Below are 23,441 nucleotides of genomic sequence, written 5' to 3'. Positions count from 1 at the left end.
ACCTAGCCTAAACCAACTTGAAATCCAGTCTTCAGGTTCTTGATTAACTTTAAAAATGGCATTTACAGCATGAACACATGGGATTCCACTAAGTTCCCACAACCTACAATCACAACTCATTGCTTCTAGATCCACACAATATGAGTACTTGTAATTCCTCACCTCAAACTTGTTACCTCCAGAATTAATAACCAACCAATTACCCCTCTCATTTTTAATCAAATCCATTTTCTTCCTTATGGCAGGACACACATCATTCACCCATTTTGAACTTATTTCTCTAATTCCCTCTAACCTTATCATAATTATGACCCTTAATGACTCTAGCAAGGTTATTATTGGCTTATTCCTGACTTTTAACAAAACAGAGTTCCAGCATTCACTGAACCCATTCTCAACAGCTTCACAACCTGTATGTAACCAGAAGAAGGCCCTGGACCAAGATTTGGGGTTTCTATCCATTAAATATTTAAAAGCATTAGAATTGGCTACCTTAATTTCTTTCATGGCCTCCTCAAACTGTGCAGGGTAAGTTGCCTTGCATGCCTTCCAAAATAAGCTTCTGAAGTGTTCACCACTATATACCTTCTTGAAGTTCTCATAAATGTGCCTTGCACACTGCCTATGTTCTGCTCTAGGCATAACTTCCTTAACAGCTTCAATGAGACCCTACAATAATGAAACACTTTATGTAATTAACAAACTAGTTATATAATTATCACTAGTTAACAAACAAATTAATGAAAAACTTGAAATGGATTAGGTACCTTGTGTTGGTCTGACATCAATGAAAGTTGATCACCTTCTGGACACTGAAGATCTTCTTCAAGCAATTGTAGGAACCATATCCAGTTATCCTTATTCTCTACTGATACAATGACCCAAGCAATTGGATATATTTGGTTATTACCATCCTTTCCAACAGTAGTCAACAACTCACCATTACAAGCAGTTTTCAAAAAACACCCATCTAGTGCTACTATAGGTCTACAACCTCTTTTCCAACCTAACTTCAATGCTGCCAAGCACACATAGAATCTATCAAAATAAACCTTCCCATCAGGGTTTTGTGTTGTACCAAGTCTGACTGTAGATCCAGGGTTTGTTCTAAGCAATGCATCACCATAGGGCCTTAGTAGAGCATAATGCTCCCCTAATGACTTTTCAAATTCAGTCAATGCCCATGTTCTTGCCCTTTTAACTTGTGTATGGGTCACAAAACACTTGTATTTTTTCATAACTAAAACCTGAATTACAGAAAGCTTTATTTCTGGTTGTTGCCTAATCCTATCAGCAAAATGTCTACCAATCCATTTGTAATTGGTTAAAGAGCCAAATTTAAAGTTCCTAGCACAAGTATGCTCATCTTTCATAGTCCTTATCTGAAAAGTCCTCTCTTTAGACATCCAATTAGCATACAACCTAAACTTACAATTTTGTGGCTTTGGTTGATACCTGGCACCATCTTTTTTCTATTTCCCCAAACATGGTTCTTGAAGTCTTGGGGGCCTATTGCCACATCTTGCAATCAAACTTTCACTGCAACTTCTTTCATACCATAAGGAATATCCATTTGCAAGTCCATAGTAAGTCAGGCATTCTTTAAGGTCTTCAACATTATTATATTTCTCACCAACCTACAATATATACATACAACATGTTTTAAATATACATAGTAGTTATATCATAATGTACTAAAGTAACAATTTATAGAGAGAATACCTTTGGTTGTTTCAGTCTCCAATGTGTTGCTTTATCATGCACAGGAAAAACTGGAGTAGCTTCAGTTGGTGGCTGCAGTGGATCTTGATACTCTTCTCCAATTTTGTTGTTTGTCAGTGCTTGAACAAGCTCCTTAAGGAATTCCTCATGTTCCTCTTGTATGACAGACCTCTCATTAACATTATGGTGACCAACATCATAATTTGGATCAAGCCTGGGTAACAGTTTTGCATTTGGAATCTGTGCAATGGGTTGACCTTGTCTCACACTCCTTACTTCATCCTCACCCTCACTTAAGTGGTCTAAAGAAGCAGCAAACCCAACATCACCATCCTCCTCCTCTGCAACATAATCTTCATCACTATCTTCACCACCATCATTGTTCTTGGTCTCTTGACCACCACCATCATTGTTTTCAGTCTCCTCACCATCATCATCATTGTTCTTAGTCTCCTCACCACCACCATCATTGTTCTCAGTCTCCTGACCACCACCATCATTGTTTTCACCCTTCTCACCTTCTTTGTTATCAATTTCCTGCTCTTCAGTATCATACAACCCTTCCTTATGTGCTTCTACATCTATCTCCTCTGGATCATCTTTGTCATTCTGAACAAAGTTATCCAAGTTTACACCAAAATGGTCACAATAAACTAGCATTGTACCTTATGTATCAGCCAGATCAAAAAATGTATCCAAATCTTGGTTAGTTTGTAATTTCATTATGGAATCCATTTCACCTGGCCCTAAAAGATAGTAAAGCCCTTCTATGACATTACCTATTTCACCCTCAATTCGAAGTACCAAATCACGTCGGGCCAACTGTACAGTTTCCAATTCATCCTCTCGACCATTACCATAACGTAGTGGATTGAACATGAACATACCATCGTGATGGATGTTTAGAGTAAACAATCTAGGCTCTGCCATATCTACAAGATCAATTAAAAATAGTTAAATGTAGCCCATTTTTTTAAAAACCCCCAAAATTGGAAAAACGTAATTACTGTAGAAGAAAACCCTAATTTTTCCAATCAAAATCAAATCTAAATCATGAAATACTGTAATAAATTAAAAAATACTGTAATGATTATGGTTAGGTTTGATATATATATATATGTATACTGTATATCTATCTCTATATAACACGCACGTTTTTTTATTTTTTATTAATAAAATATGCCACGTCAACACTTTTATTCATTTATTTACCGGCTAACCTTCCAACAGGTCATTTTTTACATGAAACATTCATTTGGAATAGCAACTTACATACAATGAACCAAAACAAAGTTTCATTCATACAATAGTATTTGAAGACAAGTAACATGCATACACAGATTCTTTTCCCTTTTTAGTATATATAAAGATGTCTAAGCCAAAAAAGTTTGGTTTGAGATATGTGGCAGCATTTAAAATGTTCTAGATTAGCTTCACCATTTAAAATGTTCCAATTTTATTCATCTGCCCTACGGCTACCTCTTGACCCTGACAATTGGTCCATCTGCCCCGGCTATCTTCTCCGAATCTAATCCTTAATCTTTGCTACTTACAAACATGGTGGCAGAGGCGTCACTCTTCACTGGTTTCATCAGGTAAATCCTTGAAAAACTCACTTTGTTTACATTTTAATTCCACTTTCTTGCGAATCCCAACCTTTTGTTGTTCGATTATTTAAGGTCGAGTTCATACCTCGGCTAAGTTGTGCTTATTGGATTTTAAGAATTTCAATATACCGACAAGCTACCCTTAGAAATTTAGCTAAGTTAGACATTCGTAACGAAATAATAAAATCGATTTACTTAAGCATTTGGTTAGTTATCTTGTTAGCATTAGGTTGGAATATAAGTATATATATTCTTGGTATATCTATAAGTATATAGTTTGATGGGCCTTTTTGTATATGCAAGTATAGTTCTTGTACCAGAAGAGACTCTCTTCTAGAGAGAGGAATACATAATACTCTATAAGAATCATGTGTTATGGATAATTAAATCATTTGTTACTTTGTGTAAGTTGGTATTTCTTCATCATCATTATCATCATCATCATCAAACTGCTTTATCTTTGCCAAATCAATAGTTATATCGAACCTTGGTAGGTGTTCGATGTTATGTCTCAAAGAAAAACTTGTCAATGGCTGGAGTGACAGTTATCTTTGGCATTCACACAACTAGCAACCTTGATAAGTGTCATAGATTGATTAAATGAGGATGGTTATGTTGCCCGAAAGTATATTTTAATCTATTTACTATGATATGAAATAGTTAAGTTATATGTTTAATGATCTTACAATTTAACATGCAGGTTATCTCTTTTTTCTTTTTTATATAATTGTTTTTCTCGATTGAAGAGTTGACCTTTTGTGATCATAAATTTGAAGGTGGGTGGTTTGCCACATTGGCGTATTGTACTAGTTTGAAGACTTTAAGGTTTTAGGCTTGTAAGTTTATTGATCGAAGTCCCGACCCTAGGGAGCATTTAGGTTACCCTTGAAGAATTGCATTTGGAGAGATGTCACTTGAGAGATAAACGGTTGTGTATGGTCTGTGAAGTTGTTCGGCAACTGGTTTTAGAGGATTGTTGAGGAATGGACAACAACTCTTTCATGCTTGCAAGTATTTGTAGTTATGAGTAAGATCTCATTCTTTGAAATATGCGCGTATTGTGTTTAGTACTCGCCTTTACACATTTGGTAAATAAGAATGTGGTTCTATGTTTTTGAACCCATATAGTTGATTCTTGCGTTTGGGTTCAAAGTTGCAAAGGAATGATTGTAAAAATCACTAAAAGAGTGTTAGTTTATTGGAATATGTTATCTTGTGTATCTTTCGGCTACTAATCGTCAAGTCATTATTATCTGTAATTCTGTGAAACAAATGATTTTGGCATAGTACTGTCATTTTGGTTATAAAATGTCCTTAGAATTCCAATCTTTATGTTTTCATATATATCAAGTAGATAAAGGCTGTCTCTTTTACAACAAAAGGCATTAGAAGTTCAACTTTCACATAAACACGTCTGTTTTTTTCCTTTATTTGTATTTACATTAGAATATCTATTAAAGAAGGTTACTCTTGATCCTTTATACACTTTAGGGATGGTGGGTCGATTAGTCAATCAAAAAAGTTCAAGTCAAGATGGATAATGTTTGTTTGTCTTGAGTTAGAATGTGAGAATGCCAATTTTTATTGTGATATTCTTGGTAAGGTTTTGATATTCTGATGTTGTTCATGGTTTCTTTTTTTTTTCGAAAAATTGTTGGTTGTTTTTATTATCACTATTTATATGGGCAATTGTCATGAAAAAGAGTTATAGTGAAGTTGCTTATGTCAAGAGATCTGCTAAGCCTACTCGCAATATAAGGTTTGGCATAATTGTGTAAATTGTGTTATACTCTGAATATAGTTCTTCACATCGTCACAATTCTAAACTTTTTAAGCAGACCAGATTTTGATATACATGAAAGACTATAGAGAGAAAAGGCCTGTAGGCTTGCTTTGGTGTTTAGAGTCGAAGACAAAAAACTCTAAATTTAATTTACTGATCTAGCGTAATTTCTATTATAATTGTATTTTCATAATTATCCGCGTTTGTATTAATTTAACTTTCTTTTCATTTAGTTATATGGTATTAATGTGTCACAACTCACAAGTTCTGTATTCCTTTCACTTGGTATATCAGACCAGGAACGATAAAGGTAACAAAGCAGGCAACAAGAAGAAGAAAAAAGATTAGCAAGAAAAGCTGCTGACCAATCTGATCATATTCAAGCTAATTTAATCCCAAGCTGGTCCTGCATGGAAGCTGTTAATAAACCCTAAACTGACTCTCATGTAAGCTGATCCTTTACCCTAGCTTATTTTACATGTAAGTTTACTGATCTATATTTTATCAACACTTTAATTTTTTCAGTTGTTAAATCCAGTAATATAATCTTAATGAGTTGTTATCATGTCTGTGATGATTGGCTGTGCTACATGGTGCCATGGTGGTAATAGACCCAGCCTTGCATCCATCAATTTGGCTGTACTGCATCAGTGATCTCAATGTCCACAAGAAACGTCAATGAAAAGGAATCATCTTTTGGCTCAAATATATATATACACGACCACTAGTAAGCTAACATAGTAGTTCATACTTAAACATTTATGGTGCATATCAAGACAATATTCGAATATGTGAGAGTTCATACGTAAACATTTATACTGCATATCAGAACAACATTCATATAACATATACCTCTTACTTGAAATTAAACTTACTTCTTCTACCCATAACCCCAAATTCTTACCGCCCCATCGCTATAGCCATTGAAAAGAAAAGTACCTTCAAGATTCCAGCATAAACTTGTGCAATGGATTATCTGCAATTCAATTTGCACATAACCCATAAGATCAATGTATAAAAATGTTGCATGCAAGTTCAAATTATAAGCAAAATATACTGAACAAGTCCAGAACCTATCCTACCAATTAGTTCAAATTCAATGATTGTTCCAAATATGAAGCAGTTCTTATGAACAAAGTTAGAAGGTAACAAGTCAAATAGGTAAAACAATGAACCTTGATATCAACATCTTCCTTCATTGTAGCACTTGTATCCACAAAAGTCTCCCCTTCCTTTAAAAATGTGCATGCAAACCAAAAAAAAACACAAACAGTTATATATATATGTGTGTGTGAGTGTGTGTGCGCAAATTCAATAAATTTATATACACGCAAACCACAAAAACACGTATAACTGTATATATGTACAACTATATATTTTCAAATTCAGTAAGTGAAAAAAAAAGCCAAGGACCTTCGTTGCAGCAGCATTTCTTTTGTCTTTCTGACCACTAGACAGCATGATTTTCACCTTCTATTTAGCATATAGTAAATATATATAACATGAGAAATAAAACTAACAAACTTAGACGGGCACACTCAATACAAATAAAATAAAAACGTATGCATGGTATTCATATTGACAGGTAGAAAAGGAAAAAAGAAATGGACCCTAACCCTGCGACGCAAATAAGTCTTCAAAGGGCTTTTCCTTAGACAAGCAATTTCGGCCTTTGACTTTCCCTGGTGGTAAGCAAATATAAAAGCATATGAACAAAAATGATTCAATAAAGAAACTACATATACATACATATACTTATATATGTAAAAAAAAAGTAAATAAAAGGACCACGGTATTCAAATCAGCAGGCATCTTTTGGTTCCTCTCTAATCCGAATTCCCATATGTTAAGCGGACTTTCGGTGCTCAATGTTTCCTAGAAAACAGGTATAAAAGCATAAGTACAGAAAGTCATACAAAGTGAAAAAACCACTCATAACAAAACAAACAAGGATAGTAAAATACATACCGTTGCAATCAGCTTCAAAGTCGACAAGATGCTTACCGTTCGTCTTTGGTTTTGAAGCTGAGTCGACAAGACTTTCGGTGCTCAACGTTTCCTAATAAACAGGCATAAAAGAATATGAACAAGAAATCATACAAACTGACAAAAACATTTATAAGAAACCTAACAAGCAGAGTCATATGAACTACCTTTCTCTTAGACTGCAAATCAAAATTCAAATCAAGAGAAATTGGCTTAACACTTTCATTGTTCAATTCTACTGTTGAAATAGTCACATTGCTACCAGAATCGTCTTTTGAAGCAACAACATCCGTCTTACTCTTGTTTGATTTTGAAACTGATGTCTTAGTTTTTCCGGCCTTTGTTTGGCTTCTCGTTTGGCGAGGACTTAGTTTGAAAAATAACTTTCTTTGAGACTGCAAATAAACATTGAAATTAATAGGATTCATCTGATTCTCCTTATCGCTAGCATTGCTTCCAGTTGAAGCATTTGGGTCAACAGCTTTTGAGTCAAATATGTTGGTAGGTTTTCTCGCCTTGGTCACCTTACCCTCAGAATGCAAATCAACAACTGAATTACAAGTACTATCACTGAACTCTTGATCGGCAACATTGGTGCAAGACTCAAGAACATTCTCCTTCATAATATAAGCCTCACTTTTGATATTTAACTCACCAAGCAAATCACCTTATTGTAGTAAACAACTGGTGTCCTTCTCTTCTTTTTTTGGAATAGAATCAGATGTCTTAGGTTTCTCAGCCTTTGTTTGGCTTCGGGTAAGGTGAGTGTTGGTTGGAATGACCTTTGGAATACTCAGAATACTAGCCTTAGTAGCGCATGACTCGACAACATTAGATTTCTCATAATCCATATTCAACTCAGCAACATTTTTCATCCTAGAACTAGAACTAACGGCATTCCTAACATTAGAAGGAGCAATCCTATCATCAAGCTCAAGTAGCAGGTCAAGTTCAGGTAGCAGGACTTAAAGTGTTAATTATTAAAATAAGGTTTAGGGTGTAAATTAATTCATTGGGCAAATTTGGTATTTTATAAAATTGTTTTCATAGTGCGTGTTTTTTAAGGGTATTTTAGTAATTTCGTATGTAACTATTGTGTAACTATTTCTAAAAGTGGGGGATATGATAATTTTTATAAAGGAGTATTGATAAGAAAAGAAATGATTAGAAGATACCTTATTTCTTCATTCTTGAGTTTTTTTAATCAAATAAATGAAAAGATAATTTAAAGGTTTTAAATGGTCAGACTTGGAAGGAAAAAAAACTTTTGTATGTAATTACCATTCTAACCTTCAACAAAACATTATTAAAAATTCTATCAAAATGGTGTTTTTGTAAAAATATATGTTTTTCCTTTTTCTTCCCATAAACATAAGAATTACATTTTATTTACTATTATATATATATATTTAACTATCTAATCATCTTTATTTGTTTTCTATTTTTTTAAAACTCAAGAATTGAGTGTTAAGGTTGAGTTCACACCTTGGTTAAGTTGTGCGTATTGGATTTTAAGAATTCTAATATACCGACAAGCTACCGTTAGAAAGTTAGCTAAGTTAAACACTCATAACGAGATAATAAAAGTTTGTTACATAAAATGTTCAATATATGAATGAAATAGGTTAATTAGATACAATTTCAGTTTCTGTGAAAGTTCGTTACTTTTTGGTGTAATTACACTTTTATGACTAACTAGTTGCGTTGTACCCTTACAAGTTACACGCTCCAGCTTGAGGAAGGTTAAAGGAATTACACATATTTTGCTGTGAAAGTATTAAATCACCAATTCAGTTGCTATTAGAAAATTGCGGCTCAATGTTATACGATTGTATGTTGTCAACTGAATTACCAGTTAGGTGATTATTGATAGGTTTCTGATTGTCATTGTTTGATTTCTGATTGATACATAATTGTATTGATACATAATTGTATTATAACAGTTAATTATGATAGTTTGATTATATCTTATCATAGTGTAATGGAAAATGATTAATCAACCTAACTTATATGCATAATAATCAACCTAAAACCTTAAGAATTTGACATGTGGATTCACTAATTCTCTTTCATAATCTTGCCCCCTGATTTTTCCACATGTCATTATCTCACTATTAGTCATATCTTTAAGCACACCAATTAGATTGATTTATCATTATCCAATTAGTGGAGTTTAAGCATTTCACATCCATATATCTTTACATTATGTCACAATAACTTTTTGATCAGAAGGTATAAAAAAAATAAACGGTTTTGCTTCTCTAGAGATTCCATGTTCAAATCCGCATTAATGTATAATTACTAAAAATTAACTTGCAAGTTGCAACAAGTATCATATTTCATACCCTATTTAGACTGGATAATAAAATATTAGATATACAAACAAAGTTTTACAAAATGTTTATATAAACTATATTGTCACCAATAAATGAGTTATGATTTTCTCTTGATTATTTCTCGATATAAAAGATTACATTTTGAGTCCAATCTTGTAGCTACTACTAGCCCTAGAAGAAATAATAAGGGCTAAGTGTGTGAGAATGCAGTTAACTAATCCTGAAAAATTATTGTGTGCACGAACTCAAGTCGGGCAAAACACACACTCAACCATCCCCGATCACACTCGACCATCTTTCAATATTAACCGACTCCACATGAGTTTGTCTGCTACTTTAACCATTTATCCAGGTTTGTTGCATAAAATAAAGCCCGACTTGAGTTCGTGCACACAATAACTTTTCGAGATTAGTTAACTACATTTCAGCGCACTTTGCCTAAATATTAAACTAGATCAATACCCGGTCGATGAACCGACCCGTAATCTCTTCGGACAGGTTGGATTCGGGCGGGTTAGGGTCGGGTCGCGGGTTTTCGGATCATGTGCTCATCCCTATATGAATGTACTAAGCAATGTAAAACCGATAAAGGATATGACACAATTAAACTAATAGCAACTCATTTGACCCGGTTGACTAAAAAGGCAAAAACCAACCATCCCATTCGACCTGTCAACCAATAAACCAACTAAATTGACTTGACAAGTCACCAACCCACTTGACCTAAAAATAACCCATTTGTAAACATAAACATTAAATCCACTTGACCCAAAACCAAATCATTTGACATGTCAACTCATGTATTATAAAGTCAACCCAGGTCAGTTCCAGATTGAAATTTTTGACTTAAAAATGATGAGCTGAGTTTAGGTTAGAGATTTTTAACCCATCAACCTAAACGGGATTTGATAGCCTATAAAAACAAGATGCTTTTTAATTTTTTATGAATCTTTATCTAGCTTAAAAAACATATATATATATATTCTGAGAAAAACATACATTTATAAATAATTATACCAAGTATTAACTGTTATATTTCTTATAACCTTATGATTTGTTTCAAAAAATAACAAAATTATTTAACTATCTATGTTGTTATGTTTAACATATTTGTTACGTTGACACTTAGCTCAATTGTGACATGTTTTGGAATAAATATGTCACAAAATTTGATACACAACTTTTTAATAAAGTTTGAAAAATAAAACAAATAGATTGAGTACCTTGTTCAAGATTAATTGCAATAGCTTATTGGATGGAGAACTCCAACCCGATAGTCGAGAAAAGACAAGGCAACCATTTCACTATATTGTTTAGATATTGCGCAGCTTTCAAAAGAATTAGTAATTAGCTATAATAACTTGATAGATTTTAAAAGGTTACCATGATTTAAAAGCTAAAAAGTGTATAATAAATAAATAACATAAATGAGTTACCATGTATAATATACTATCTGGTTTAAATTAACTTTGTGTTGAATTTCAATGGTCTAGATCAAATATACTATGAGTTACCCGCACAAGCAGCAGCATGCTAGTGGTGGCGGTGGTGATTTGTAATGGCAACAACGGCTAGTAAGATAGATAACTAATGTAAAATAATTCATGTGAATTAAATAGTTAATGAAAGTAATTTAGTAGATACAAAATTTATGTTATAAATGTTTCAAAGATATTAAAAGATTTAAAAAATAAAATACTGATGTGTTAGGACTTAGGAGTATAGATATAACAGCTGTCTTATCTCAAAACATCACACTGATAGTTAACCTGATGTATAAAGCCCTCATTCATATTTTCTCCGAGTAAGTAAAATCAAGTGATCTTGAACTTTGAAAGAAGAAAGGTGACATGGCAAGAGTAGCTTCAAATCCAATGGGTCTCCATAGATTCCGGCCAGATTCTCATTTCCATCCCGCCACAAAATCTTGTCCCAATTTCATAAATCCATCCCCCCTCACTAATAATAATAAAAAGCTCAGATTTCAGAAATTGTACTGCCAAATTGAACCTAACTCAGCAGACGATTCCAACTCGGAGGTACACACTATCTTATTATTTGTATTTCTGTATATATATATATATAGAGTTTCCTTAATATAGAGTTTCCTTATTTTGAGAAACATTTTTTTTTAAGAACCATGAGAACTCTTAGATAATATATTTGTTCAAATGTTTTTTTTGTTCATTCACATGTGAAATGATATAAAAAGGTATGTTGTAGAAGAAACTTTGTTATGAAACCTTCAAAGTAGCCTTTTATGAACTTGTGAATGAATTTGTTTACATTTTCTGTTCACACGTGACAAACAGTTATATGTAAGGTTTTGAAATTTTTTTTCTTATGCAACATATATTTTTATAACGTTTCAAATGTGAATGAACAAAAAAAACATGTGATCCAATATAAATATTAGGAGTTCTCACAGTTCTTACAAAAAAATGGGTTATCAAAATAAGGGTCCCCTATATATATATATGTATGTATGTATGTATGTATGTATGTATAAGGTTCATTTCGGATCGCCCCAGTATGGAACTGTATAGTATTGTGCGATGTACCTTATGAGTAACATATTTAAGAAAGTCCATAGAAACTGAAAACAAAAAAAAAAAAACCGGCAAGAAAACACAGTAAACAAGTAAAACAACATAGATATTATTGGTGCAAATTAGTCTATCCTCAGCTCTTGGCTTTTTAATGTTTCAGTAAAGAGTGTCTATAAATACGCTTTCATTCACCCAACTGTATACACAATAGGGAGACTTTTGGTATGGGCCTATAAGATCGACTCGTCGTTAGTAGAGGTCAAACCGGGTGGGGGTTGTGCTATCCACATCTGGGCTACAACCGGGCTCTGATGCCACTTGTTAGGACCAATAGTTAGCCTACCATAATGCCTAGTGCACAGGGGCTCATGGCTTCACTTTCTTACCAATTGGTTTTAGATTGGAACCTCATGTGTGCTTATATGTCATTCATTATGGCGGGACAAGTGTCGGTCTTATCACTTTGTTTTGCATCGATTTATGATATTTGAATTTTGAAGAACAATTTTTTATTTTTTGATATTTTGATGTTTATACATTGATTGCAGAAAAACTTGATTGTAGAGCCTGGTTCCGGTAATGATAATAAGACCGATGAAGTTCCCTCTTCTCCAAGTGGAGGAGGACTTCCTGAAATGCCAAACAAAACCCTCAACCGCCGAATTGCAGTGGTTTCTGTTCTTGGAGCAGTAGGCCTCTTTGCATCAGGCAGACTTGATTTTGGCGTTTCTTTGAAGGATCTTTCTGCTGCAGCATTGCCTTATGAAGAGGTTAGCTTTGATCACTAGCAATTGCTTTACTTTTTTATTCATCAGGTTTTGGGATGATAACTGATGGGTCAAATTCAATCTTTGATTGTTGATTTCATTTGCTCATATACATAGCTTATGTGGTACAACATTGAGGAAGCTACTAATATTCATCTTTATTTTTCTTGTGTGCAACATTTTAATTGGTCTAAAGTGTACAACTTTTTATTAGAGTTTATTGCATTAAGCTTTTTCTTATTGATAGGCCCTTTCAAACGGAAAGCCGACAGTTGTGGAGTTTTATGCAGATTGGTGTGAGGTATGTCGTGAACTAGCTCCAGATGTTTACAAAGTTGAGCAGCAATACAGGTAAATGTATTTCTTTCTTTTCCTTATTAGCGTCACTTATGGGAAGTGATTTTGCATTAATTTTGCCTAAAAGGAATCTTTAGCTTATTAGTCTAAGAACTTGTTTGAATCCAGGGATCGTGTAAATTTTGTCATGCTTAATGTTGACAACACAAAGTGGGAACAGGAACTAGATGAGTTCGGTGTCGAGGGTATTCCACATTTTGCATTTTTGGATGGAAGTGGTAATGAGGAGGGAAACGTGGTTGGGAAGCTTCCCAAAAAATACTTCTTGGAAAATGTTGATGCACTTGCCAACGGAAAACCATCCATCCCACATGCTCGAGTTGTTGGTCAGTTTTCAAGTGCCGAAGCGAGGAAAGTGCACCAAGTACCTGACCCAAGAAGTCATGGTTGAACAACTCAGTTCAGGATATGTAATGAAACTAAACAACACTTGTATGAAACATCCAGACCACACAAAAATGTAATGAAATCACAATTTTTTTACTAATATGTTCGGTTATGTATCCATGAATTTTCAATATTCACAGGTTAAGGAGCTTCTCATTGTTTCACTTTGATCTAGCAACATTGCCTAACAAGCTGTTGGATGACGGTGAACTTTGCCCACTTAACCACTGATCCTGCACAGAAACAGGTGAACTATCTTTTTCCTCTTCTGTTTTCTTTAAACAGTCGGGTATCACTTGAGGAACCCCCAGTCTCCGACTTCCAATCACCTTTTTCACTATAGTCCCACCAAATGATTTCTCACTGCCATTATACGGTGATGAAGAAACTGATGCAACTGATGATGCCATGGTTACATCATCGTCAACAATGCTCCACCCGCTGAGTTTAATCTGTTCCAGTTCATCCGCTACTTCTGTCATTGATGGTCTCATATCTCTATGGAAAGCCAGGCATCGGAATGCTAGCTCAGCTACCTTGTGAATAGACGAAAGTGTCCACGCATCTCTATTTGGCTCCAAATATGGATCTATTATTTCATCCACACAACCTTTGCCGATTTTGTCTATAGCAAGAGCAGCCAAGTTGATTTCAGTATGATTGCGAGAAAAATCAACCACTTTTAAAGCTGTTATTATCTCTACAAGAACCACCCCGAAGCTATAAACATCACTTTTATCTGAAAGATGGAAGTTTTGATGGTACTGTGGGTCAACATACCCCGGTGTTCCTTGTGGGGCGGTTGATATATGTGAGTCGTCTAACATCCCAAGTCTAGAGAGACCAAAATCTGCTACCTTTGAGTTATAGTTGTAATCAAGTAGTATATTGCTGGACTTAATATCTCTATGGTAGATGGGCGGGTTAGCCGAGTGAAGATGAGCAATGGCATGTGCGGTTTCAGTTGCAATGGTAAGTCGCACTGTCCATGGAAGACCTTTTCCTCTTTCTTTTTGCAGATGTTGTGAAAGCGTTCCGTTTGGCATAAATTCATAAACAAGAATCTGCTCGCCTTTTTCAATGCAACAACCCAACAGGCGAACTAGGTGCGGGTGGTTTACTGTAGAGATAAGTTTGATCTCGTTCATTACTTGATCATCTCCGTTTACATCTGTGTCTCTGTGTCGTATCTTTTTAACAGCTACCCACTCGTTGCTATTTAGTTTTCCAGCATATACTGTACCATATGCTCCTACACCTAATCTTTGTTTCTCAGAGAAGGAATTTGTGGCTCTCTCAATTTCTTTGTAGTGGTAAAATGGAACGTTAAAGCTACTTGTAGCTTCTGAAAATTGGCGTCTTGCACTTCGTTGGTTCTTTAAAGCGGCCCGTTTTCTAAGGCAGTAGCAAACAAGTGCCACAGTTGACATTAAAGAAACTCCAGCAACTATTCCTGAGAAGCGAATGTGTTATTAGTCAAACACGATACTGTTTGATTCAATGGAGTTAAACTTATGTATTTTATACAAGGTAAAAAGATGAAATGTAGTGTGTGCCATCATGCATTAGTTGCGCATATTACCTCCGATGAGTACACCTACTCTTGTTGTTCCGCCACATTCGCCAGACATGTACCTTGAAGCGCCGCATTTCTTTGCTGTGGTATGTAAGGGTTCAAATCATTAGTCATTTGGTGATTCAACTAAAGTGTACAATATGCTTTAGAGCAAAACCTTCCAAATGCAGAACACAACCATATTTACGGTAATCGTTTACAATGTAAGGCATCAAAGAGGATTTAGTATATGAAGAACACGAAAAAAAAAATGATTTTTCCTTTCAAATCTTTGGAACAAACACGAAGTCTAGAACTGAAATCAATTGTGTGAACTACCCTAGGACTTTTTGTTAGTATCAATAATATTATTCAAATATCAAAATCACAAGTTGGACTCTACCCGAGAAATCATATAGTTGATAAATTGAAAAGAAAAAGAAAAAAAAACTATGAACCACATGATATTATGCTATTTATTCTCTTTTGCTTCATTTTTCATTTATTCTCTACTATCACATTCATGAGAAAGTCTGAGATTAAGTAACACTTTGTTTCAGACTAAACTTTGATCCCAATCTTTTAGATACAATCTTTTTAACAACTACGCCTATATTACTTCTAAATAATTCTAAATCTCATATATGTTAGAAATTGATACTGAATTTACACCTCAATAAGACGAAAGCCTCAACCAATTAATTAAAACTCACAATAATAGCCCTCAACAAATACAAAACAAAAAATAACAACAAAATCTCCAAAATGATTTCTAAAGTCAACAAAACCATCTTAGGAAGTTACTTGCAACCCACCATCAATGACTTTTAATAATTTATATAACTTTCATATTAATATACAAGCCTAGAGCTAACATGGGTGGATCATGAAGGAAGATTAGTATTGTCTATTAGTCCACATATTCATTCCACACTGGGCTACAAAGACATAGTCAAAGTCAAAAGTTGTTAAATCATTAATCAATAAGTGCCATATTAACAACCGATGGAGATGGTGAACTGTTGATGGCATGCTACCTATTAAACAATTTGTACACATGAAAGACTTTAGTCATTCTCATTATTTTTTAGAATCTTGCATTTCTAAAGACAACTACTAAGTGCAGACGCGAGTATTATAAGTTCATTATTTTTAAATTTTAATTCCTATTCTAGTATGACGACTTAAATGCTTTGACTAAGCCATTCTTAATATTATTATTCAAACCTTGCTGCTCTTTTAAATAAAGTCGACATGAAAACATTAATAAATACTACTGTAGTAATTAACAGTAAAGGTATTAGTTGGTTTTAAATTGCTGTCATAGCTTTTGACCTTTTGTATATAACGTTGGTTATCCATATATTATAATAAGATATATGATTCCGTGTACTAATTTGAATTACGAGTAATTTATTAATCATCATAGACCATATGAACCTAAAATAAAGTTTATTCTTAGCTTATTATGTTTCAAATCAACAATAATATGAAGAAGAAAAAAAAATTAATTATAAATTAGCTTTGCTATTACTTTTATAAAAGATAGAATACATACACCGTATTTTATAAATCAAAACTATCCGTTAACATGTTTGTTACTCATCGGTATTTACCTTAAATTATTATACGCATGCATGACATTACTTTTGTATGGAAAAAATTAAATGAACCATAGTTTCTTTTTAATAATAACGAATTTATCAATAAACAAAATTAGTCTTCAAAGTACATTACTATATTATTGTCAAAGTATCCAAAAAGACATAAAATAAAATATTTACACATATTTTGGGATTAATTTCTATTTAAACCACCATGCATGTTTTATATGTTAAATATGGAATGTATAACATGGCCTTCAAACTATATAACTCTTAATAATTATATATACCACCATGTTAAACAAACCAAGTGTATACTTGGAACATCTTTTACCACCGTTATTATATAGTATAACACTTTAAAACATGTTTGTCGATGTACAGCTAAAAAAAATTGGTGACCTTTTACTCTAGAAAATAACAATGCATGTTAAAATAATTAACTTAATACATATATAAACCAAAAATATTTTAATTAAACTAACCTTTCCGGCACCCATCTCCGGCAACAAATCCATCTCCGGCAAACCCATCATTACAACGACACCGATACCCAACTCTCCGATTTCCAACACTAACATTAACACAAACCGCGTTATCATCACAATTACAATCTCCAATCATCCACCATCCCAATTCCAAAGATTGAAGCTCTAAAGACACAGTAGCCGTACTATTAGTGTTCGGCTCCAAACTACTACCATTATTATTATTATTAATTCCTTCACTATTTCCGTCAACAATCGCAGACGATAAAAACCTCTCACAATTCCAACTTTCCAACTTTTCCAAATCCATAAACTTATCATATCCAGGATTTTCATCAGAAAAACAATAATTTTCGGTCCTATTTGTATCACACTGAGGTATACTAAAACGATAATCAGAAGGTCTAGTAATAGTAGTATTACTATTATTACTAGCTGATGAAACCATGCAAGGAATTAACGACGAATTGATACATTTTTCGAGTAACAACCCGTTACGTGAACTAAGGGCAAAATTCGTGTGATTAAGTAACCACATTTGGCTTTTTAACACACGGTCACAATTGTTTTGGAATTTTAATTTTATGTGATCATGTGTGATGTTTATCACGGTGTAGTTTCCAATTTGGATTTCGCCGTTTTGTGAACAGTTGAGTTTGATGTGGCAACTATCTGAGAAACCGAATGGGTATGGAATTATTGGGTTATTTGGAAGATTATTATTATTTTGACACGTACGAGTACAATTTGATGCTTGTACTATGTATGTTGTTGTTGTTATTATTAAGGTTGCGAAGAATCCTAAAATGTTATATTCATGTAACATGTTTGAATGCTTTTTTGAGGTATTTGAAAGAAGATTTTGAAATGAAGAAATTGGAAATGAGAAAGAAGATGATCAAGGTTTGACTTTGAAAATAATAAGGGCATTAAAGATGTGTGGTTGATGGATTTAAAAGCTTCATAAATGCTGAGAAAAACAGTGAGATTTTATGAGAAATTTACTATGTGAGATAAGAGTATATAGAAGGTTGTGATTTGACTTTTATTTTTATATATATGATGATATGATGAAGAAACATATGCAAATACAAAAAAAATAAAAAAATAAAGGATGTAGTAAAGAGACTCAACTGTTTAGAGTTATTGGCACTTGTCAGATGGGACTCCGGCGAGGATTTCCGATGTCGTGTGTGTGTGGGGGGTGAGAAATGAGAAGGAAGAGAAAGTTTAGAAAATGAATATAATGACATATGTATGTGAAGTAATTGGGCAAGAAAATTAAACAGGCGCGTTTCTATTTTTTCTTTGTCAAAGTATTACCTTTTTGTCATTTTGGATTGGATATTGATAAGATTCCCTTGACGTGGAAAATAATCTATGTACCGTGTATTAAACTTTAATTGTATGAGAAATTTCAATTTAAATAAGTAATATTATTTTGTGGTATCAATTCAGAACTAGAACGCTTCATGAAAAAACCACTCAGTTACGTGGGTTGGTTAGGGGTATTATTTAAATTTTTTATGTATACCTTGGAGGTAAGTTTTTATCCAAGGTCTCGGGTTCAAGTATTGGGCTTCTCATCTCAAGGTATTTTCTATGAGGAGAGAGTTGAAGGTCCAGCAAATCGCTGGTTAAAATTGTCTGCAGCACGTCTGAATCGAAACTAACTTAAAAAAAAAAAAAAACAAAAAAAACCTTCATGAAAACTCTCAAAATTATCCTTTTGTCATGTATTCTTTTCATTCGCAACATACTTTAACCACATACATTCTTTTGTATTATGAGAAACTCAAATCTCTCCCCACACATACACCTATGTCGCCGTCGTCGGCTCGTCACCTCCACCGCTCACCAACAGGGCACTAAAAGGTGGTTTTACAGTGATGAGAGATTAAGCAACCTCTTTAGCCCCAAAAGTTTAAAGTTTTAATTTTTTGTATAATAGGCTTAATATTTAGAATTTATGTTAGGTACCTTTATACAATTTGCATTATTGTAATAACACCTTATTGGTATTGTATCAACCTCTTTATATACTTATGTTTACTAGTAATTGAGCTATTTTTTTTTTTAAAATTGTTTATTTTAAGTAGTATTTTAATGAACTTGACACTAATAATGGTTTTCAATTTTGAGCTTACGTTGAAACTTTTGACCTAGACTTTACGTTGTGAAGGTTCGTTATTAATCTTATAAATTATATTTTTCAGATTGCATTGTATTAAAAATACAGTTACGTAGTAATTCTATTCATTATTCATTCACGTTGGAACTATAGATATAGATATTTGTCAAATTATTTTTGCCATGTTGACTACATTCATTAAAACAAGAATAAAATACGTTTGTGAAATATAAGCTAGCTAAGAAATGAGAAAGGTCATTTCCGATGGAATTATTAAGGTTTTACAGGATACATCTATATAATTATTAAAACAGTAGGAATTTTAGCGATTTAAAGTTTTCCTCAATTTTAAAACTATCTTTAAATATTGCCATATATGATAAATCCTATATGCCATCTCCACACTTTTTTACAATATTTCTCTTATTTTTTTATTTATATATATATATATATATACATATATACATATATACATATATAAAGAAAATAAACAAATAAATAACACATTTAAATCCATTTCTAAATTTGTTTGGCAAAAGTTTCTCAATATAATAGATATGTGATTTTCAAAAGTAAATATATGCCACTAATAATTAACTAAAAAATGCATGAACATGTATATATTCTAGAAAATAAGACTACCTCAAAGATGCTATGTAATATTAAAAAAAGAATAATCTAATATACTTATTTTGAATACTATATAGGTATTAAAATTCATCTACTATGTTATTTTAGATTGATATATGTTTTATTTTCCTCTCAATTTTTTTCTACACAATGTTTAATTTAGTCTTGAAAGAACATATATATATATATATATATCTTGAACTATGGTTCTCCAATAATTTTCAGATCAAATAACTTTGAATCATCGGTTATGGAAATATCCACTTCTTTATGTTTATCAAATTAGAAGGTATGTACTTTGTATTGTGTAACATAGGTTTAATTTTATATTTTTTTGAGTTTTATATCAATCTCCCTAATTTTTTTTAGTTATATATGTAAATCACTAACGATTTTGTTTCTTAACATTTAAGGATGTTCATTGTTTATAAGGATGCAAAATAGCACACATCATGGTAAGAAATAACTTTAAAACTATGTAGATTTCAAGTAATTCGAGTACATTTATCAACCATAAACTACAATTATTACTAAACTCCAATGAATGCAAGGACCAATGAATAACATGGATGTATAATTTAGCAAAAAAGACTTCTACCAATCATCAACATATCTTTACATCTAGATTAGTTTTCTATATTTCATTAACGATATTTTAAATGATCACGCAAATATTTAAATAGCAACACATCGTGCGGGTAAAAAACCTAATATTATATATTTGTATAGGTAAATAAGCTCAGGTATGAAACAAACTTATATTCACCTCTTAGGTTTGTATATAGGGTTTTCCTTGTAATGCCTAATTGGTAGAGGTATAACCGATCTCAGTTAGAACAACCGACTATTTAAAAATTGTAAGACATGTTTTATTTGAAATTTGTCATTAAGAAAAATGATTATAAAAACTAGCACGTTACACGCGCAATGAAACGGTGGTTATGACGGTGACACTGTGGTCAGGGCCGGCTCAAGCATTTTTGTGACTCTAGGCAAGAATAATTTTGGGGCTTTATTTTAGGGTCTCTAATAACTTTTTTGATAGAGATCAATTTTGAAATTCTGTTACCGTTTTGGTCCATGCCCCTAACTTATCAAACCGATAGGTCAGGCATTAGAGAACTTTAGAACATTAAGTATTTTCATAACTAAAGTCGATCTATTATTGATGCATTCACAAGTCGTCTTCGGCTACTACAAACAAACCCAATCACAGATCTATAAAAGAAAAATACACACCCACATATGCATATAAACGTTTGTATGTATAGGTAATGAAAAGAAAATAAAAACAACAATCAAAACTCAAAAATTAAATAGAAAAGAATCCCAAAATGCTTAATATTTCACAAGAGACTTACTTATAAAATCACTAAAGTTATAAACATTAATAAATAATACTCCTAATAAAGATAAGTAGAAACACTTGTATGTACTTAGTAGTATATAGATATATAATATAAATGGTTGCTGAGAAAGAGGCAAATAGAAAGTCATCGGAAATCAGTGTTGTTGATAGGGAGTGACTATTTTTGGGCTCTAGGTTGTCGCCTAGCCTATCATACCTGTTGAGCCGACACTGACTGTGGTGGTGGGGGCGAGTGTTGGTGATAAAGACAACGTCGAGTTGTATAAATAATTAATGTAAAAGTAATTGATATAAAATTTTAATGTAGATATTTTAAAAAGATAAATGACTTATAGTGTAAGTTTAAATAATTTTTATCATGTAATTTTCAACAAAGAGATTATTATTTTTATAATATAAGTAAGTGTAGATGAAATGTTAATTGTGCAAAATCATTTGAGACAAACATAAAACAAAGTACATAAGCCAACATTGTGTGGGCCGGGGGGAGATATGAAAAGAAAATCCCTATTGACCGAGACAAAGTGGCCGCTAGCGTTTCACACTTCACACCACCGTGACCACCGCTATATTTTGTTGAATGCATATAATCCCTATTTCCATTTAACTCAAAAAGTTATAATCGTACAATGCACTTTGAAAGTGAATGCATGACACCTAATTGTTTTTGGTCTTGGTCAATAATGAAAATATAAATATAACATAAAAACATTGCAGCAAAACTTTTAAAAAATCCTAACATTTTTTAGAATTATCAAAAGTTTCGAAATTTGTTAAAAAAGTTTAAACGAATGAAAAAAGAAATATGAATATAATGTTGTCACGTACAGATAAAATTCCTTCACATAATGATGTTATATTATTAGGTTTATATTCAAAATGACTTTAAAGATAAAGTCTATACTTATTTAAGTTGGATAAAAGGTTATAATTGATGGGTGAATAACAAATTGGCAAACAAATGAAGCTATCTCAACTGGCAGATGCATCTTTGATTTTTCTCACATGTCTTATGTTTGACTCTTAGGAGTGACAAGTCTGTGTGTTTTTTCCCTAAATCATCTGTAACAGCTTATGGTCTACATCTCGTAGTCTAGAGTATGTGAACAGTTTCATCATTATACGGTGAGGCGTTCTCTGATGTCGAATACCGACTAATTGTTCAAAAAACAAGTTGGCAACAATGAACATGGGCGGCCTTTTTAATTTTACTTTTTTTAAAGGTGTGAATTACTCTTGAATATCAAGTGGTCTAGTTTGCGTTGCTTTACCTTGGTTTGCGTTTGAAAACCTCATCGCCGAATAGATCCTCAATTTAAATCACTCAATGAGAAACCCCTATCACCCAGAGATCTAGAGGAAGAACTCACCTAGACCAATCATAGATGGAAAATAAATATCTGTGGGCGTTCTTAAATATGTCTAGGGTAGGACTCGAACCGTTACATCTTGTGAGAATAAGGGGTCTCCTTGCCACTAGACCATTTGGAGATGGTTTTTTATTGGGGTATTATAAGATGTTAAATTGAACAAAGACAAAATTTAAATGATAGGTGAATATTTGAAAGAAAAAGAAAAATTGATGACGGTAATTGGTGAGAAAATGATGCTAACGTAATAAGATAAGTGTAAGTAAAAGATATGAAGATATTCACATAGTGTGATAAAAAAAACGTGACTCAAATCAACATTCACACTTCTAGTGATAAGCGGCTAGTTTTAACTTGTGATCGTCCAAGCTTGAAAACTGCATCTCACATATGTAACTCTAACAATTAATGTTTTTAAATTTGTTTTTGACACTTTCATATGCCAATATAACTTTTATGGAGACTAGACGAATACCCACATAATGCGGTAGTGTAGGCGGCAACGTGTTGGTGATGGCGGTGACAACTTATAGTGGCAACGACGACAAATAAGATAGATAATTGATGTAAAATAATTCATGGATGTAAAATAATTCATGTGATTTAAAGAGTTAATGAAGTTAATTAATTAGTAGATAAAAGATATATGTTATAAATGTTTTAAGAGATTAAGGGATTACAAAAATAGAATACCTAGTTTGTATTATAAGGGGAGTATAGATAAAATGAATTTCATAGACTTATGTATATGGATATAATTAAGAAATTTCATACTATATATTATTTTATTCAGTATTGCT

General features: G+C 32.8%; 3 protein-coding genes across 3 annotated transcripts; 1 reads left to right on the top strand and 2 right to left on the bottom strand.

Annotated features, from left to right (window-relative positions):
• Positions 1-1,472: 1,472 nt before the first annotated feature.
• Positions 1,473-2,382, bottom strand: LOC122609811 (uncharacterized protein DDB_G0290685-like). Its single transcript, XM_043782752.1, has 2 exons — positions 1,723-2,382; positions 1,473-1,637 (listed from the first exon to the last, which is right to left on the bottom strand). Exons 1-2 carry the CDS (start codon positions 2,380-2,382, stop codon positions 1,473-1,475), a joined length of 825 nt encoding a protein of 274 aa, XP_043638687.1.
• Positions 2,383-11,181: 8,799 nt separating this feature from the next.
• LOC122610271 (thioredoxin-like protein HCF164, chloroplastic) lies at positions 11,182-13,594 on the top strand. The gene is made up of 4 exons (XM_043783268.1): positions 11,182-11,473; positions 12,532-12,753; positions 12,998-13,101; positions 13,216-13,594. The coding sequence occupies exons 1-4, from the start codon at positions 11,285-11,287 to the stop codon at positions 13,496-13,498; spliced, it is 798 nt and encodes a 265-aa protein (XP_043639203.1). The 5' UTR covers positions 11,182-11,284; the 3' UTR covers positions 13,499-13,594.
• Positions 13,569-18,429, bottom strand: LOC122610270 (wall-associated receptor kinase-like 14). The gene is made up of 3 exons (XM_043783267.1): positions 17,139-18,429; positions 15,077-15,151; positions 13,569-14,947 (listed from the first exon to the last, which is right to left on the bottom strand). Exons 1-3 carry the CDS (start codon positions 17,965-17,967, stop codon positions 13,656-13,658), a joined length of 2,196 nt encoding a protein of 731 aa, XP_043639202.1. The 5' UTR covers positions 17,968-18,429; the 3' UTR covers positions 13,569-13,655.
• Between the last annotated feature and the right edge of the window lie 5,012 nt (positions 18,430-23,441).

The sequence above is a fragment of the Erigeron canadensis genome, chromosome 8 (genome assembly GCF_010389155.1).
Source record: "Erigeron canadensis isolate Cc75 chromosome 8, C_canadensis_v1, whole genome shotgun sequence".
Lineage (NCBI taxonomy): Eukaryota > Viridiplantae > Streptophyta > Magnoliopsida > Asterales > Asteraceae > Erigeron > Erigeron canadensis.
This window is presented reverse-complemented; position numbering and strand designations above follow the sequence as displayed.

Excerpts from the sequence above, each read along its gene's own strand:
- LOC122609811 (XM_043782752.1), bottom strand. The coding sequence starts at position 2,382 with ATGCTAGTTTATTGTGACCATTTTGGTGTAAACTTGGATAACTTTGTT. Across the intron at positions 1,638-1,722 it reads GGAGACTGAAACAACCAAAG|GTTGGTGAGAAATATAATAA; the intron begins GTATTCTCTCTA and ends TATATATTGTAG.
- LOC122610271 (XM_043783268.1), top strand. The coding sequence starts at position 11,285 with ATGGCAAGAGTAGCTTCAAATCCAATGGGTCTCCATAGATTCCGGCCA. Across the intron at positions 11,474-12,531 it reads CAGACGATTCCAACTCGGAG|AAAAACTTGATTGTAGAGCC; the intron begins GTACACACTATC and ends CATTGATTGCAG. Across the intron at positions 12,754-12,997 it reads CAGCATTGCCTTATGAAGAG|GCCCTTTCAAACGGAAAGCC; the intron begins GTTAGCTTTGAT and ends TCTTATTGATAG.
- LOC122610270 (XM_043783267.1), bottom strand. The coding sequence starts at position 17,967 with ATGTTACATGAATATAACATTTTAGGATTCTTCGCAACCTTAATAATA. Across the intron at positions 15,152-17,138 it reads CGGAGATGGGTGCCGGAAAG|CAAAGAAATGCGGCGCTTCA; the intron begins GTTAGTTTAATT and ends TACATACCACAG. Across the intron at positions 14,948-15,076 it reads AGTAGGTGTACTCATCGGAG|GAATAGTTGCTGGAGTTTCT; the intron begins GTAATATGCGCA and ends TTCGCTTCTCAG.